We start from the raw sequence: 18,772 nt of genomic DNA on the forward strand, positions 1-18,772 counted from the left end.
ACTTCGACACTAACATGATTTTTCCTCTCAATAGTCTCTATGGACATCAGCCATAATCATTGGAAATATCCGAGAGTGTACAAATGGAAGCAAGTTTTACCATTTTGTCTATTTGGTTCCATTTGTTCACTCTCGTGCAGAATTATGGGGTCCTTGAAATCAAAAGGTTTGAGAACCACTGAGCTACATTAAATGGAACAGAGCCTTCATCGGTATCATTGGTAACACCTTAAGTGGAAGTAAGGAAGGGGCCCAATAGGACAGTGAAGTCATGACGGGAATCGCTCATCCCCTGGTTCCACGGAAGTAATTCACTATGGAGAATAACATTGAGTCACCTTAAATCGTCTCATATAAGCATTGCGGTCCAAAAATAAACAAACAGTCTTTGTGATATTGTCGGCGAGGTGCATGCTCTGTATGGTTTATGATAGTCAATCACTAATATTTGATAAAGCCTGTTTCTAGCGAAAAAGTAACTAATTTGGCGACAGTAACATTAGCGTTTTCTCACCATCAGTTGATTCTTCATATCCATAAGAGTCATACCGCTGAGATAATTTTGTTTATAATAGGAACACAGTTCTTATATGACGCAATATGAAAAAGGTCTATGGGAATTCGGAATGGGGGAAGAAAACCGCGAACCAGGTAGGATGTGTAAATTACGTCACACTTCACTACTCTATTTCTTGCCAATATGGCTGCTGTGCATAAAGCCTATTACATCATGATGAAGGTAACTACACAACACAAAGCTCTACCAAAGTGTCATTGCGCTTAGTTGAATCCAGGGGCGTAGTTGTCCCGATTTAAAATGAAGCAAACACGGAACTGAAAGTTCCTATGATTGGCCGCTAGTTGTGCTGTTCTGGTACCAGTAGCATCATGTTCTCCATAGGATTCCATAAATTTCCCCCGAACTTTTACATTTGATTTTCTTACCTTAATAAAGATTGTCTTAAATACTTTATGGTTCCTGTCGCAAGTTTAAAGCCTCGTTTCAATCACCATGATTTGCGTTTAGTGAAAATATGGTCCAATTTATGTTATATTTGATGTTATAGCAGGGTATGCTGTAGGAGGGGCGTGTGCATAGGCTTGTGATGATTCTTCTTCATGTGCTTTATTTTTGGCAAGCTCAAGACAATGTCCCATGCATCCCTGCGGTTGCACATGACCGTTGGCAGCCAATAGCATTCCTTGGCTACCATTAAAACAATGATGACGGCACCCATACAACGGCCAAAAAAAGCTTCATTTGCGCAGCATAGAAACCAATGGCTTTCCACTGTCCATATTTTTTTACAGTCTATGGTTGAATCATTATTTCCCCTTTCCATTGCCTTTCCCACACACACAGACGATGACAGGACAGGAAGCGCCGGTCCGTCCAGCGGATCCAACGGAGGTCTGGTGCCGGACAAGAAGTCCAGGACGCTGGGCTCGGACTCCCTGTACGACCTGAGCGAGCAGGAGCAGGAGGACTGGGACTGCAAAGGGAAGAGCGGCAGCGCGGGGGAGGGGGCCACGGGAGGCTGCAGTCCCGACGCCAACCAGAGGGGGGCGGGCTCCTCCTCCACCGCTGGTGGTGGTGGTGCCTCGTCGTCCTCGTCTCCGCCTCAGAAAGCTCTCCCAGAACAACTCAAGGTGTTCAAGGGAGACGACCTCCGCGGCTACAAGCCCACCTCCCCGAAGAGCAGGAGAATGCTCTACTCAGGCTCCACCTCCCACCAGCCCAGGTTATTATTATGGTTTTGTATTTTTATTATTATTATTTTTTTTTTTCAATTAATTTTAGTTTTTGATTCAAAGGGATTTGAGTTTTAAAGTTGTATATAGATTTAAAGCAGGGTTGCTACTGTAGTTTAGTTTATATTTTTCTTATGTTTAAGTTTAGTTTTAGTGTTAGTTTCAGTTTCTTTGTGTGATACGGGGTAGTCAAGGGATAGATTAAAAAAAGCTAAAGCGAAATTACGCTTGTAGATCGGCTATTTTTCACTATTTTTGGAGGGCTTAAAACTGGCACATATTTCATGTCCACCCAAAATATTGCATGAAATATTGACAAATACTAAAATTAAGAACATGTTCTCTATAAGTTTGCTTTAGTTAGTTTCAGTTGGTAATCTTTTTTTTTCTTTCCCTAACAGAAAAAATACATAAACTAATTCTAGTTTTCATAATTTGTGAACTATTTCCTTTTTGTTCCCACCACCGCTACACAGCTCATCCAGGCCTTCATTTCCCGGAAGCTTCTTCCCTCTGGAGTCCTCCCCCAGGCACCAGCGGAAGGCCGTCAACATATCGGAGCCGTTCGCCGTGTCCGTGCCCCTCCGCGTGTCCGCGGTCATCAGCTCCAACAGCACCCCCTGCAGGGGGCCGGGGGGGCTGGGGAAGGACAAGCCGGCCACAGCTGCTGCACTGAAACCCAGCAGAGAGGCCGTCGCGCTCTCAGAGCCGCACAGCGACGGCGCCGTGGGACACGGCCTGAGAGAGAGCCAAGGAGCGTCCGAGGAGAAGAGCACAGTGGAGACCGCCACGAGTGGCAGGCAGGAGGGTATGGGCATGTTCTTTTGACTACAGTTGAAAAACACTCTCTAGGCCTTGTGGTTGAGAGTGTCCCGCCTTGAGATTGGGAGGTTGGGGTTTGATCCCCGGCTGGGTCATACTAAGGACTATAGAAATGGGACCCAATGCTTCTAGCTTGGCACTCAGCATTAAGAGTTGGATTGAGTCCCTCAAAATACTAGCGTTGTGTCCAGGGAAAGAGTTGTACTTGATCAAGCTGCCTCATACAGAGACAGGAGATTCTGTCTTGTCTTGGCAAGGCTTACTTACTTACTTGTTTGTCGTGTTGCATGCATGGTGGTGAATCGTGCAGTTCTGCAAAGTGCAAAATCTAACATCCAGCTTGTGTCCCCTTGCTTAGATTGGAGCGGAGACGTGAAGGAGGCTCCGGGAGGGCAGAAGGACACTGCTGAACTGGAACAGTCTTCCATTCCAAGTGCAAGAGAAGACAGAGATACAGCGCCATCTCCTGGGAAACAACTGCATAACCAGCCCATGGAAACACAACTGGTAAGACCCTCACCAGCACTTAGCTCTTCTAGAATGACTGGTGATAATAACATTGATTCATTTTCACGATTAAATCATTCTTAATAAATATGGTACTGTGTTTCTATTCTCGCAGCACAAGGGATCATCCCATAGCGGGACTGAATTATGGTCTGATCTCCACCAAGAGCTGAAAATCACTGAACCTGAACTTGACATACTGGAAGAGACATTTAAGCCCGTTTTCTGTTCCAAGAGCACTTGGGAGGACGTCAGGCTAAAGCCAAACGTCCACCCCAAGAGGAGGTGCAGCTCTCCAACTCTCTCTTTGTTTTACAGAGATCAGGCTTCAAGTGTGACTACTGCTGATCTTTTTCCATCCGCTGGATCGCACCCTGCCAGAAAACAACACTCGGAGTCCGATATCCTATTTTCATTTGACAAAGAGTTTGAGTTCCCGCTTGGTGAGAACACAAAGAATCCCCACCCTTATCCTCTCGAATTACGTGATAAAAAAGAGGATAAACTGCATCACGTTTCTCCAAAGATTCAACCTCCGAACGTTGACAAAACTGTCGACCCTAAACATTGGCAAGATGTTTCCACACGCACCGGCTTAGACCTTCCTACACAAAGCCACGCCGCGGAAGCTTCGCCGGCGGGAAACACCACCACATCAGATAGAATGCTGTCAACCGCAGGCACAAGCCCGGAGGAACCAGGGAAATGTGAAGTTCCTCAGACTGACAAAAAGTCCCCCGGCGGCGAGGCGCTAACAAAAGACGTTACTCCGGAGGTTGTGGGAGGAGTTCAGAGGCTATCGCTGCGTTTGAAGGACAGACCCAGGACCTTGTTGCTGGCCAACCTTGACGATGAAGATGGGTGTGTGGGGAACCTGGAGGAGTTGGACTTGGTGGAATCCTGGGAGGACCTCAGCTCCACCAAACAGTGGGTCACCAGTCCCCTCCACGAACCTACAATAAGTGAACTGTTTGCTAATGTGCTCGCCGTGGAAGGTTTGAGCTCAAAGGAGGGAGGCGCCTCGATCCCCTCGTTGAAATGCAACAAGGAACCTTATAGACCGTGTCCCGCTGCGGGCACAGAACTGGTGTCAGGAAGCAACTCGCTAGCTTCCGGTGGCAAAGCAGAAATGAAAGGGACCAATTTGCAGCCCTTACCCACCAGAGCTGGTGCGGCCGCCAGTAACACGACACAGACACACACGGCCAAGCTGAAACCTACGCCGTCATCGCAGAGGTTCCACAGACAGGTGTCTCACGAGGCGTCTCCCTCCGAGAGAAGACCAGAGAACTCCCCGGCCAAACACAGGCCGACCTCCCTCAACCTGGATTTGGGCCACCGATGCATCAGAGACATTTCCAACCAACAGAATCACAATTCCTCCACCTTTACCTCCTGCCAGCGAGGCTCGCTGACCCCGTCGGGGCCTGCCGGCAACGGCGTCCTGCCCCTGGAGCTGGAGCTTTTCCTCGGCGACCGGCAGGCCCCGCTGCGCCGCAACTCGGAGCCGGTCAGCGTGACGTCGGTGAGGTCGGCCTACATGATAAAGACGTGCCAGGCCAAGGCCGTGCCGGTCATACCTCCCAAGGTGCAGTACAGTCAGATACCTCACTCCAGACACGAGAAGGATGTGGATGCAGTAGTAAAGGGACCGGAGAAGGAACACCCGAAAGTAAGTGCAGAGAAGAAATTCAGCGCTGCGCCGCCTCAGACCATCGCGGACCTGAAGGAGGAGCTGGAGAACAAAGAGCCTGCGTCCGCCAAACACCCACGGCAGGCGAGCACGGAGAAAGCGGTGGAAGCGGCTGTGAAGGCGACAACGTCTCTCGCTCCAGAGCTCCCGGTGATGAGGAGGAAAAACACCCCCAACGTCGACGTGTTCGTCGACTGCCCGAGAGCCAACAGAACCAACCTCCTGCAGAGGCCGTCCTTCAGGAACAGGCAGAGGCCACAGAGTCTCATCCTGCTCAGCCCGCCGTTCCCCATCATGGACGACCATCACGGCAAGCTGCCCCTCTCGCCCATCAAGAGCCTGCCCGACTCGGCGGCACTCGGCGTCTTCTCCAAAGAGATGGCGGAGAACCTCAGGACCCCGGAGGGGATCGCTCTTCAAAACAAAATGACTATTCCAAAGAGTGGACAGAGGCTTGAGACGTCAACGAGCTGCTTCTACCAGCCACAGAGGAGATCCATGATATTTGACAGTAGGAGCCACAGGCAGATTGAGTGAACTGAATGGACCAGGAGATCGGCGCTGACAATGGGAATGTGCAAGTGTAAATACATGTATAGTGGATCCGGTGAATTGAGAGAGTAGCGTGGATGATATGTTGACATGTTTTACAAATCAGAAAATTACATTTCTTTTTTAAATCGCTTTTAAAATATATATATATTATAAGACATGAAAGATCCAAGACGAGAATGATGGCAATGAAAGACACATTAAATCTGACTTCATCTTTTTCTGGAACGTCTGCATTTTGCTGAAGTTGTCTTTATTTATTCTTTTAAAAACTGACATGTTACTGTATATGACGTGAACTTGACTCTTACCATACAATGTATGCATTGGCACTGTGATCTAGAAGTGGTGCTTTCCACTATTTAAAATGAGAGGAAATTGTGCTATTTTTGTTTTACTTGTTTCAGTTGTGGAACTAATAAGTATTCTACACAAGATTCTAATTAACATGTATCATTGTTTTCATTTATTCAATTTCTTTCTTTTTTTGACTGCAAGTTGTGTCACAACTTTGTGAGCTTGTAGATCGGCTATATTCTGCGTAGAGATTCGGTTTAGAGGTAGTCTCGTGTAGCCATGACAATCAGAGACATCCGCCTATGTACCCTATATGTCTGGGGAAATCTAAATTCAGTGAATGGAATGGGCTTAAACAGGGTGGAAACAATTCAGAATTGTTAAATGTAACTGCATCGCAGAACCATTGCAAAGACTATCGGGCGGTGCTTCATATTATTGGGACAGTATCAGGATCATCTGGTTTTCAAAGCATCAGTTTGTCAGCAGCCATTCTCACCGCTGTTAAATGGTAAATTGTGCATTTGTATCCACCTGTTTCCGCAAACATTTACTGGAGCATAATTATGTGTAGGACACTTGTGGTTAACAGCAGACATACAAGCTCACGTCGCGTCGCAGATGCAACCGCTGTGAGCTTGTAGATCACACTCGGCTGCGGCGCCTGAAGCTCCGTGCAACTTCTGCGCAATGCACGATGGGATGTTGGAAAGTTGTGGATACAATGTGCATTACATTCACCCGTTCTCACACACATTCATACACCGATGGCAGAGGAAACCATGCAAGGCAGCAAACTGCTCATCGGGAGCAATTAGGGGTTCAGCGTCTTGCTCAAGGACACTTGGACAGTATCTCTGGGGGACAGCCCGGGATCGAACGGTTCCCAATTGGCCACTCTACCTCCTGGACCACCCTGTTTCTAGCCCAGTTATTGACTTCAGAAGTCCCCAGATGTATCAATAGGTGGAAATCTTTAATCGACTGACTACACAAGACTAGTTTTGAGGGGGAAAATGAGGGGACCTGGTGTACACCCCTGGGGGACTCCAGTCAAATGAAGTATATAAATGGTTAAAGTGGTTCATGAATCCATTGACAGTGAATGGGAGAAGGACACCCTGCCTCCAATGTGATTTGCTGTTGACTTAAATATTTAGCATTTTGTAACTGCTGGTAGCAGCACTATGATGGTTTAATTAAATATCGAGGTGCATTCAAATAGTCAACGAGGATCAAGCCCAGTGAGCCCATCGTTTCCTGGTTTTGTCTCATGACAACTAAGTATCGCGGTCTTGGTTGTCTGATCTCACATTTTATTTAATATTTTATATTTTTGCAATTGTGTTGTAGTCTAAAGAAGAAGTAATGTACATAAGCTCAATCAGCACTGCTGTTACAACCACAACGTTATGATAGAGAAGACAAGAAAAGCTATCCCGCATGAGACATACAGTCAAACAATGAATATATACATACATTATGAAGGATTATGAGGATAAAGAAACAAAGTGATCATTTACATTGTTAGGAAACATTGTTCACTGTTTCTTTTCCCGCCTTGGGTCAACAGTCAAATTGCCGCCACGCCAGATTGTAGTGAGGAAGAGTATCATAGTGAAACGGCTTCCACAGATGTATCATAAAGACATTATGTGTAATAATGTATAAGCATTAAGCAACAGCAGCATAATATCAGTATTAAACGTCGCAAGACTGACCTTTTTATTTGTTTTTTGTGTTTTGTTTGTTCACATATTACCCTTACACAGGGATCACTGCCTTCATTTCTCATCAGACATGCATATCATTATGGTTGACCATTTTTCTGATGACTAGATTGTGAAAGGTTATAGGAGTAGTTCACCCCCAAAATGACTTTTTTTCTATTGATTACTCAAGCCATGGAGACTTGAGTTCAATAATATGTTTTGGTGTTTGTCGCATTCCTAAGACAAAAATGTTACTATAGTACATTTTTCCCCATTAATTCCGGATGGGGACCCAAATGCATTCGGGTCCCCATCCGGAATCAATGGGGGTACATTTATTGTAATCTAATTATTGTGAATGCGACAAATACAAAAAAATATTATTGAACTCAAGTCTCCATGGCTTGAGTAATCAATAGAAAAAAGGTCATTTGGGGGGTGAACTACTCCTTTAAATCCAGGATAACTTCAAGTCTCCAGTGGCAGTTTCTATCTCCAAGTATATTGTACAAAAGATTAAAAAATATAAATAAGAAAAACACCCTTCACCAAGAAGTGACAGAGCCACCAGTAGAGCGAGGCATGCTGTGTTCTGTGGACATTCTAGCCAGGGGCGTCACAAGGGGTAGGAAAGTGGGACTGAGTTACTAGGGCCCAAGGTGGATGTGAGCTTGTATATCTGCTATTTTTCAATAGTTAGCTTTCATGGGGGGCCCGCAGTGAATCCTTGTACCCAGGGCCCAGAATTTGGTGTGACGCCCCTGATTCTAGCCCTGAGCTTTACAAGAGCACAACATCTCTGTCGGGTGGAAACCTCATACTTTCAAAGCTATTATTACTTTTCAGGATTCAAAATCCCAAATCTCAAAAGTAGCAGATCTACAAGCTCAAAACGTGTTGCTTCGCAGCACGTTTCAAGCTTGCAGATCTGCTCATTTTGATGCTTATGTGTGACGCTGTAGTATATGATCAAGTAGGGTGTTGATTTACGAAAAAAAACACACCAAAAATACATATTATGGAGATAAGAGGTTTCTGCGGACAGCAACGATGCCTGAAGCATCAGCCGAGCACCATGCAGACTACACCGTAAATAATGGAGTTTGTCTGAAATCAAAGTAATTTAAATGACAACAAATTAAAAGCTACAGATGAACATGGTTTACATACATATTCTTTTCCACCGCAGTATTACCTTTATCAGTATAGTCATGTTGTTGTTGTTTTTTTATGAAGAATTGTGTATTAGCCAATTCCATGGACATATTTTCCTGACATTGGTAATAAAAACGAGATGATTTATTATCACAAAGTCGTATATTCATAAGTGTTCTTGTTAGTGTGGTTGCCCGACAGGGCAACACACTGTAATCCTGGGGAAACGTTATGTTTTCCACTAGATAACCCTTATTCTAGATAAACTTTATTTGTGAATGACAAATCCGTTGAGTTCAATGGGGGAGTGGGAATCAATAGGGAATCAATGGGAGTGGTGCTAGCTCGAGTATTGGTCGAGCTTCACATTAGTAAGTTAGCTTGCTGCAGAATATAATAGATATAGATATATATATCGGCAACCACGCTTGCAATTTCCAATTGCATCTTTCTAGTTGTAGTAAAACTTGGAACGAGGGGTTCTCAAAGTGGGGTTAAGGGACCCTCAGGGTTCCTCGATGAGGGGGTTCCAAATGGACCGTCACAGGTCTGTAACTCTGAGAGCAAGAAGCCTGGGTTTCCGAGGCTACTCTGAGAGTGTACAAATGGAGCCAAATGGACCAAAGGGTTATAGGGATGCTTGAAATAAATACAAAAGTGAAACTAAACTAACTCCAAATGCTGACATACATTCCTGAATAGATAACATCTGTTTGCTTAGGAGCTAAAAGTATAGGTGAAGTAAAGGACTGACCGGATGGTGCGTGCGTGCGTGCGTGCGTGGAGATAGTTGCAGCGTGCCGAGGTTCGATTCCTGGCTGTAGACTTGTTGTGTTGCTTTGCTTCATCATGTCCTTCCTCTCCCTCTGCCCTCTCGGTTTCCTGTCTCTTTATTATCCTTGGATAAAGCGACACCTGTTGAAGATAAAATAAATAACTTATGTCCAATATCGCAGACTCTTTTCAAGCAATCAGCCAAATGCCTGAAATGTAAATATCCAGTGGACCGTTTTTTGTTGTTTGGTTTGTTGATTGCTTTTGATGCAGTAATCTCCTTTCATTCATTCTTTCTTAATTTCTTTAGTTATTAAAAAGGTCCTAAAGTCATTAAAATTGTTATACAGGACCGTGTCTTTCAGACATGTTCACTGGCCTATTATATGTAGCCTAACTAAAAGATAACAATTAAAAATAAGCCATTGAACTTAAACTCGGATGCAAAGGGTCTGACGGGGTATAACTCAATTCTCAATTAAATGAGTAGGCCTACAAAGGACCCCAGTAGGAAAGAAGACTTTCACCTTGTATAAAGCTATTGGAAGGTGGTCAAGCGCGGTAGAGGGCTTGCTTATTATGGACGTTTATACGTTTATTGGGCATGTGTAGAAGATCTAAAGTTGTAGGCCAACAGTTTTTGACCTAACAAGGTTTCAATAGCCTCCTCCTGTCTGTCAACATGCAGCTTATTTGAGTTGTCTCCTTCGAAAACACCTTGCATTTCTTGTCATTTCCACCAGATGGCGCTACTGGCCTGCATGTTTCCCTTGGTGCAACCTCAAACCTTTTGAACATGCATGCCTGGTGTAAAGTGTTGTTGACATGGTGCACTGCAGTGCAAAGCTATATGGAAAACTATTTGACACAGTGATTGTTTTTGATTGGTTCAGCTATATGCCTATATCTCATTGGTTCTCAAAGTTGGTTCTCATTGGTCCTGGAGGGAGTTCCAGGGGTCCTCAGCTAAATGATAGATAGTTAGGAACCAAATGGACCCTTATGGTTATGTAACTTAGTGAGTGTACAAATGGAACCTGGTCAGATTTGTACACTCTCAGAGTTAAATTAACATTGATTTTACAAAAGAAATCTCAAAAATGTAATTAAATGGGGGTCCGACCCGGTCCGTAGCCTAATACAAGTCAAACTGGGGGTCCTTCAAATTAAAATGGCTAGGAATCTCTGCTAGCCCTAAAAATCTTCTCTTATGCATGGGGGTTCCTGGCATATATTTTCAAATGGGGGTCCGCGGGCTATAAGTGTCAATCTGGGGGTCCTTGACATGAAAAGGTTTGAGAACCACTGGTCTAGCTGGATAGGCTGGGCCTACTTATTTGTCTCAAGGTATTATAGTGCTACTCAGTCTCAGAGTAGGCTAATCTTGGCACAGAAAGTGGTGGTGATATGTTTGGTTTGGTTTTGTTTACAATCTGTTGTGTTAACTCTAGTAGGCCTATGCGTGGGCGTGTGAGATTGTTTGCTTTACACACGTTGCCAACTCCATATGAAATAATTCTGGCTTCTATGCTGCTTCTATTAAAGGAGTTTCACCACATGGAGACTTGAGTTGAATAATATTTATAGGAAAATTATTTGATTATAATAAATGTAACCCATTGATTCCGGATGGAGACACAAATGCATTTGCAACAACAAAATAATATCCATGAATTCAAGTCTCCATGCATGGGGTGAGTATAATCGATAGAAGAAGAAGAAAATATATATATATATTTTGGGTGTGAATTTAAGACCTATATTCTTTTATTTACCGTTTGCTTAAATAGACTACTTTACTTTATACTATAAGGGGGAAATAGGTCTGCCTATTAGTATTACTGCATTCATTAAAAACAAATTAATAATAACAATTTAGGCCGAACAAGTCAAGACACACTACAGTCAGTAGCTAAAATTATTTGACCAGTCATTCCATATATGGGCTTTGACTCAGTCAGACAACAGGTGGCTGCACCATGAGCTGGTTCACTTTTATCTAGACAATAAAGGAGTCCAACATGGTGATACTGCTATTGATAGCATATCGGAAAAGATACAATACCATGCATCTGCATTCTGGCTCCTGAATATAACCTATAAACCAATGGTTCTCAAAGTGGGGTCCGGGGACCCATGAGGGGTCCTTGAGGGAGTTCCAGGGGATCCCAGCTAAATGATAGGAACCAAATGGAGCCTTATATGTGTATATAGGCCTATGTAACTCAGAGAGTACAAATGGAACCAAGTGGACCTGAGTGTACAAATGTATTTTGTAACATTACATTTGTAAGCTATATTCTCTGGGTTAAATTAACATTGATGTTATATAAATTGGGGTCTCAGTCTGAGACCCCAATTTATATGGAATTTCAATGGCATTTCTATCTCTGAGACTCTGAGATAGAAATGCCATTAAATGGGGGTCCGTAGCCTAATGCATGTCAAACTGGGGGTCCCTGGCTTATCTTTTCAAATGGGAGGTCCGCGGGCTGATAAGTGTCAATTTGGGGGTCCTTGGCATTAAAAAGTTTGAGAACCACCGCAATAGCCTAAACCAATATATTCCACTCAAGTGCTTTGTATAGATTTCAGAAAGCCTGGGAATATGAATAAAAATATAATCCCCTGTCCTGCATGGGATCTCATCTCGTGGCCCCAAATGGCCAAATCTAATTTCAGCAGCCAATGTCGTCCAATCAATGATCACCAGTAGCCTAATGTCGGGTGAGAGTTGGCCCAGGGTCTCTTTTGAGAGCCAAAACGTGCAGGCTCTTATACAAAAGTCAGTTCCAAGTCAGTGCAGTTCATTATTTGTCGACCTTTGACACAGCCGGTGTATAGAGTTAAATAGCTGGATTCTTTCTCCCCTGGGCAAACACTCTGCCCCTGGTATGCTGCGATGCATATTCAATTAGAGAGAGAGAGAGAGAGAGAGAGAGAGAGGGAGAGAGAGAGAGAGAGGGAGAGGGAGAGAGGGAGAGGATAATGTACGATGAAGCAAACAATGTACGATGAAGCAAACAGGTGCCAGAGAAACGTTTAGCTTCATGTCAGCGCCGCTGATTAGGGAACTTGTTGCTGCTGTGTTGTGTTGTGTTGTGTTGTGTTTTCCCATTAAGACCTGACACCGATTCGACAAAGGTCTTCTAAATCAGTAATTCTAAAACTTTAAGATTTTTCAAAAATGAATAAAAATAAAAATAAAAAAAGCAAATAGTCTACAAGCTCGCATGCATGCAGCGCGGCACGAAGTCTGCTATTTTTAATAGACAAACGCAAAAAAAATGAACAGTGGTGTTTTCCCAGCTTTGAATGTATGTGTTGTTGGTTTATTTATCCACGCCGCGGTTCAAACAGAACGAGGCTTGTTAAGTTGTTGGAACAAAGCGAGGAGCGTGAAGTTTCCAAGGTCACGATCATCATCATCAGTGAAGTTTGTGTGCGCAGTGACTGACTGTTGTCCTCCTCTGCCGCTGCTGCCAGAGTGAAACTGTTGTTGTTTGTAGCTACATTTGCAAGAGTTCAAAAGGCTCCATAATGTCCTTGAGAGAAGTTATTAGACCTCGGCAAGCAGGGTGATGGTGCTTTCCAGTTTCCACTGTTCCACACTCCACACACAAAAAGAAAAATGGAAATGTGACCAAATTGAATGTAAAGTGACTCCACTCCACTCCTGAATTGGTCGTGTTGTTTCCAAAAGCATTCTGTGTTGAGAACTGTTCACGTTTAATATTCTTAATAGTCTGCATTTTGCTTAAATATTTAGGATATGTGTATAATGAAAAGGTACAATATGTGACCATTTAAAATCACACAAATAACAAACTCTATATTTTTTAAAGATATAATAATATATCCATATTTATATTATAGGTCTATACACAAAATATTGTGAGGGCAAGATGCTTCAAAGTGTAACTTTATAGCTCTAAACAGTTCTCGGTGAAAACAACACCCAAACAAATAACACGGTTTAAAAAAATATAGGTATATACACAAATACTCTTGGAATTCGCGTAAACATGCGCCCTAAATGTCTAAAAGTAGGCCTATTAACATGTTTTCAAAGGATACTTTGTCTAAATTCGTGGCCGTGGTTTCATATAGGTTCTATTTGTCTACTTGTATGGGGACTTGAGTAAGTTTAAACCGTCGTTTAATGCGCATTGCCGCAGAGAGCCACGCGGGACCAAAGAGCCCTTCATTGAGAAGCCACGTGTCCGCTTCCAAAGGCTCTCCAACTTAACCAGCTCCTTTGTAAAGCTCTAACCCACATCGGCAGCGTCCCTCCACATAAAGGGATTTGCAATTTCAAGATATTTCAGCTTAAATGTTTTTGACAGTTCCCTCGCTTTTACCTCGGCTTGGTTATTTCAGCGGTGCCAAATGGGTCACCTTGGGTTGCTGTCTGCGCGCAAAGGGGCTTTTGCGCGCATTCAGTCTGAATTTTTTCCAACTTTCCTTGACGGGGAAACCAGCTGCTGGTCGTGAAAAGACGGCTTATTAATTGTCCTTTGTCATGCAGAATTGCTTGATTTCTAAAGAAACGTACAAAGGGCTCTTTTTCAGGATTCAAGTATTTTGTTTCGTGCGTATTTTCAAACCATCGAATCAGCTGCTCCGCTGCGCCCCGTCTACCAGACTCTCAGGTAGTGACGGGCCGGGCTCCCCCTTTGTCCCCTTTTAATGCTGTTGTAAATCGTGCAGACTGATTTGTTACAAGCTGTTCTTTTAATCTGATAGATAAGAGACATGTCAAAGAAAGGCCGTAAATAAAAAATTAGCCGGGATAAAGACAAGGGCGAGTCTGCTAGATGGGAGCCTGTTGACTCAAGCGGCTCTCCTCCTCTCCGCTCGGCTCCGTCAGGGTTACGTCAACAAGCCTCCTTTCTTCTGCTCTAAAAAGACACCGTGCTCCTTTTCGCTTCAATGAATTGATCGGCACAAAATTAAGAATAAATAAATTGAGCATTTGGAGCAGAGGGCTATAAGCTCCCCCAGGGCGCACACATACCCCCGGGCTATTGAATGGATAAAGGGCGCTTATTCTTTTTCTTTTTTTTGCAGAGGAGTGCTGAGCAAAATGGGGCTCTATGGTGCAATTAACAAAATAGTCTAATCCCATATCTTAACAAATGCAAATGTCTGGGGGTTTTGTTAAAATGGTTAAGTGAACAATTAAATGAAAGTTTACATGAGAAACTTCACATCCCCCGAAGTTACAATGTATAGTATGTGCATAATATGCAACGGTCCTATTTAAGAAGAGCTCTTTTTTTGGTTGTCTGTGTGGTGATGATAGGTTTGGAAGGAAGTAAATACCATTTAAACTCTATTCCACACAATAAATGCAATGTTGTTCAGCCATGGTTGATTCAAAGACCGTGCGTAAATACGCAAACCAAAACAGCAACTCAGTCAACATGTCCTTTTAAAACCACGGGGTCCTTTTCTAAAAAAAATATGTTTGAATGATCATAAAGTGCATGCATTTTTTTTCCAAACTACAGCCACTAATCTCATACACATTTTAGTCTAGTCTTGCAGATATATAGGCTAACAACCACAATGGTCAAGTCCATTGCTAAAAAAAATGAAAAATAAAAACACTGTGCTATTTCGAATCGTGGCATAATTTTCTCGTATCCATCCGGATTTACATTAGGCATACAAAGTACAATACTTAGCTTTACATAATAAAAACTCAATCAAATCAACACATTTATGATCCGCAATGAATTGAACGGCGTTGAATAGGCTTAAAACGACGATTAAAACACACCTGGAAGTCATGAAAGTGAAAGCGCCAGTTAATGTTGACAGTAGAACAATGACAAGGGTTATGGACACCGAACCGCCTTTTCTTTCTCTCATCAGATTCCTCGTTCCACAGATAAATGTATTAAGGGCCACAGTCTGTGTGTGCACTCGAGAAACCTATGCACACCCCACGGTGTTTATTGAGTCAGTCACACGAGACGGATCAGCGCGAGATCAGATAAAGATTGTGACAGCAGCCCCTATAGCCGTTCTGGGAAAACGTCCGAGTGAGGGCCCCCAGTAGAATATAGCCCTGCTAATGTTTGGGTCTTATGGAGTGTCCCCTGGGACAAGGCTGAGATGATCCTGTCACTTAAATAGTGCACTCTATAGAGATTAACCAAGCATTTCATTTACTCATCGGGGGAGTCCGGGGTGGATTCTGTAGCTCAGTGAATCCTATCTCCAACATCACTTGTCTGCGCGTAATGTTGAGTGAGCTAAACGTCGATATGGACGATACATACTCTCCAGACTGTGTTTCTTTTTGTGCGCCCACAAAACGCACCGGAACGGAACACCTTTCTGCCCCGTGGAGAGATGATAAAAAGAGCCCAGTAGTCCTTGACCTTGTCTGCCTTTCGACTAGCCTTCACAACCGCTAAATGCCTACATAAAATACAAATAAAAACCAAACCGCCCGTATACGCGCGCGCAGCATCTCATCATGTCCATCCATCCAAATTATTACAAGATATTGTGCTTATTTCTTAGACATGAATAAATCTCAGTATCTTTATTTATTCCGGAGTCTGAAAGTTACTGTGTTTTTTGTACATGGTTTAAAATGTATTTCACCTGTTGCAAGAGCGCTGCCTCGGCGCCGTTCTAATGTGCGATGAAAATGTACATAAATCTAAACAGTGTTTAATCCACGGCCACTCGGCTACTTAGCCACTGTTACTCATGAATACCTGATTTGATTATCAAATAGGCCTATAAATATGTATAGGCCACATAAATAATGTATAGGCCTGCATAGTCCCTATAATGTTTCATATTTCACACAGTGTGTGTGTGTGTGTGTGTGTGTGTGTGTGTGTGTGTGTGTGCATGCGCTCCCAGTGGTGCGCAAGAGTAAAACGTGCAACTCAAGACAACGTAATCTGCCGCTCAGAAATATTTTTTATTTAAGTATCAACATTTTTAAATAAATAAATATGTTTTCCCCCCCATTACAACTGACGATATAATTTCAGCTTAAACCTCGGTGAAATTACACTCTCCAGCTTTCCATATTTCTCGTCACAGTAGTAGAGTGAATCTAAACCAGCCTATTTACAATGTATACAAAATAAAAATACTGCTGTCTTTCCCCCCAAAATAATACTAATAAACAAATGTTGCTATTCATATTTGGGTTCGTTAAAAATTACCAGTATATAATGCTATGCCCACCATCACCGGATCGGCAACAACAATTATTAAGTGGAGCGTTTTCAGAAAAAAACTACATACAAAAACGTACAACATGTATACAAATGCTTTTCAGGGGGGGCAAAATCCCCCCTGATTTATATATTCTCTTCCATATGTACAACATCTGAACAGACAGTTTGGAGTCGGACTGTCCCTTTCTCTTTTAGTTTTTTGGCTGCCTGTATTCAACATAACTCAGTGTTTCTCAAAGTGGATTTCAGGGGATCTCTATCCTTTATGGGGGTCTAAATCGACCCTTATACAAGTTTGTAACTTTGACGGCGTAAATGGAACCAAATGGACCCTAGCGGATCCATTGGGTTCCATTTGTACGCTGTCAAAGTTAACGGGAGACCTTCGAAATTCCAAAGTTTGAGAACCACTGAAACCATAACTTCACAGCAGAAAACAGTTCTTTGGGGGGTGTGAGTCTCTCTTGGCGAATCATACACACTTCTTCTTCACGGGGACACGGACAGGTCCACGTCTTCCTTCTCGGACGAGGAGGAGGAAGGCGACACGGGCATGTCGTCCTCCTCTTCCTCGGAGCAGCGCGCGGACGACAGCGAGGACGAGGAGCACTTGCAGCTGTGCGTGTTGTTGCTGCCTGCGGTCCTGTGGTGACCGCTGCCTCCCTTGCCCTCCTTCTTGTGCTTGACGCGGCGGTTCTGGAACCAGATCTTCACCTGCTTCTCGGACAGGTTGAGGTAGGTGGCGATCTCGATGCGCCGCAGCCTGGACAGGTACATGTTGGACGTGAACTCGCGCTCCAGCTCCAGCAGCTGCGTGCTCGTGAAGGCCGTGCGCATGCGCTTGCTGCTCTGGAGTTTGCTGTTGCTGCTTTCTGTGTTGAAACAAGCGGTGATGGGGAGAAACAGGTTAATATCGGGGTAAAAATACCACTCAAATCAGATCACTTTAAGCTTTCCAGATATAGACATAATGTATTGTAATTTGGGACTCTTGGACCAAAGAGTCCAGATTACCCTCTGGAGTTAAATCACTTTGTAACTCAAGTTCAAGCAAAAACGTCAACTCACCGATGGAGATGCAGTGGAACTGCCGCGGGTCCGGCACCGTGTACGCGGCCTGGTAGATGGAGGGGCCGTGGTGGTGGTGCGCGTGGTGGTGGTGCGCGGCGAGGTTCGAGGACGCGTGGTGGTGCTGCCGCGACAGCGCCGAGGCGGCGTGGCAGTACTGCGAGCCGAAGGCCGGGAAGGACGCCTTGAGCAGCGGCGGCAGGCCCGGCGGAGAGGAGGCAGAGGAGGAGACCGGGTGGTGGTGCTGAGCCTGCAGCTGCTGCGCGGTGGCGTGCATGCACAGCGGGCAGAAGCACAGCAGGCCCGCCTTCCTGGAGTGGCAGGAGGCCGGCGGCAGGCCGTGGTGCGCCGGGTGGTGGTGGTGCGACGAGTGCACGGCGTAGGGGAACAGAGGCGGGCTGCTGTCGCCGCCCTTGTTGTCGCTCGCCTCGCGTAAAATCAAGGAATCCACGAGAAAGGACCTCGGCATCTTTGCAGACCTGTTGCGCTCTCTCTATCTGAGTCTGCAGCAAGTGTGAACGAGAGGATGGATGGATGGATGGAGAGTGAGTCAGTGTAGTTGCGTGGTGCTCTCGCATGCAGGGTGGACAGCTCTGTGGTGCTGAAAGCCCTCCTCTTTAAATAGTTCGCCGGAGGACCCGGTTTCGTCCATGTGACGGTTACGCCTTGCAGCCTATGCGAGAGGAGCTCCTTCAATAGGGTTTTGTGCCTTTTCTCTTGGCATTCCCACTGCACGCTTCCCCATTATTTCACTTGTTAACTAAATGAACTGCATAATGTACTCTATTCTTGTCGGCCCCACCCACGCCGCAAGAGGCGGCACTATGCCCCATTCTACCCTTTATCATCACTTATTTTATCATATAGCCTCGATTTGGCAAAGAAAACATTTCTGTCACTTTTCTTTTGAGAAGTCCCGATTCACCTCACTTGTAGGCACGCAGCTGAGGGAGGCGTAAAAAGCGGGGCTGGTTAGACTGGTTATAGGCGGTGAGATAAAAACTGATACAACTTTCATCTATCTTCTTAAGTTTTGCCATGAAACCAACAGGTGCAACAACACAGAGTCGTATGTCGTTGACAAGGTCTTTGATAATGTTCACTTCATTCATTCAGTTTATTATTGGCTTTTCAGCAGTGACACATTTGAGATGTGTGATGTGTCCTTATGAGATGGTAAAGTTATGGGAAACCTAATAGAACCTGATTCTTTAGAAATCTTCAAT

The 18,772-nt window shown here is 44.4% G+C and overlaps 2 protein-coding genes across 2 annotated transcripts in view; one reads left to right on the top strand and one right to left on the bottom strand.

The window, feature by feature from the left end:
• Positions 1-5,502, top strand: part of arhgap31 (Rho GTPase activating protein 31) — a 38,925-nt gene extending 33,423 nt beyond the window's left edge. The window contains exons 10-13 of the mRNA XM_080748640.1: positions 1,364-1,742; positions 2,229-2,560; positions 2,933-3,081; positions 3,197-5,502. Of these exons, the coding sequence (XP_080604766.1) occupies positions 1,364-1,742; positions 2,229-2,560; positions 2,933-3,081; positions 3,197-5,311 (2,975 nt within the window). The 3' untranslated portion in view covers positions 5,312-5,502. The remainder of the gene's footprint in view (positions 1-1,363; positions 1,743-2,228; positions 2,561-2,932; positions 3,082-3,196) is intronic.
• Positions 5,503-16,967: 11,465 nt separating this feature from the next.
• gsx1 (GS homeobox 1) lies at positions 16,968-18,021 on the bottom strand (the record flags this gene model as incomplete). The annotated part of the gene is made up of 2 exons (XM_080749076.1): positions 17,547-18,021; positions 16,968-17,350 (listed from the first exon to the last, which is right to left on the bottom strand). The coding sequence occupies exons 1-2, from the start codon at positions 18,013-18,015 to the stop codon at positions 16,968-16,970; spliced, it is 852 nt and encodes a 283-aa protein (XP_080605202.1). The 5' UTR covers positions 18,016-18,021.
• Between the last annotated feature and the right edge of the window lie 751 nt (positions 18,022-18,772).

Source organism: Nannobrachium achirus (genome assembly GCF_963921795.1).
Source record: "Nannobrachium achirus genome assembly, chromosome: 19".
NCBI classification, from domain to species: domain Eukaryota; kingdom Metazoa; phylum Chordata; class Actinopteri; order Myctophiformes; family Myctophidae; genus Nannobrachium; species Nannobrachium achirus.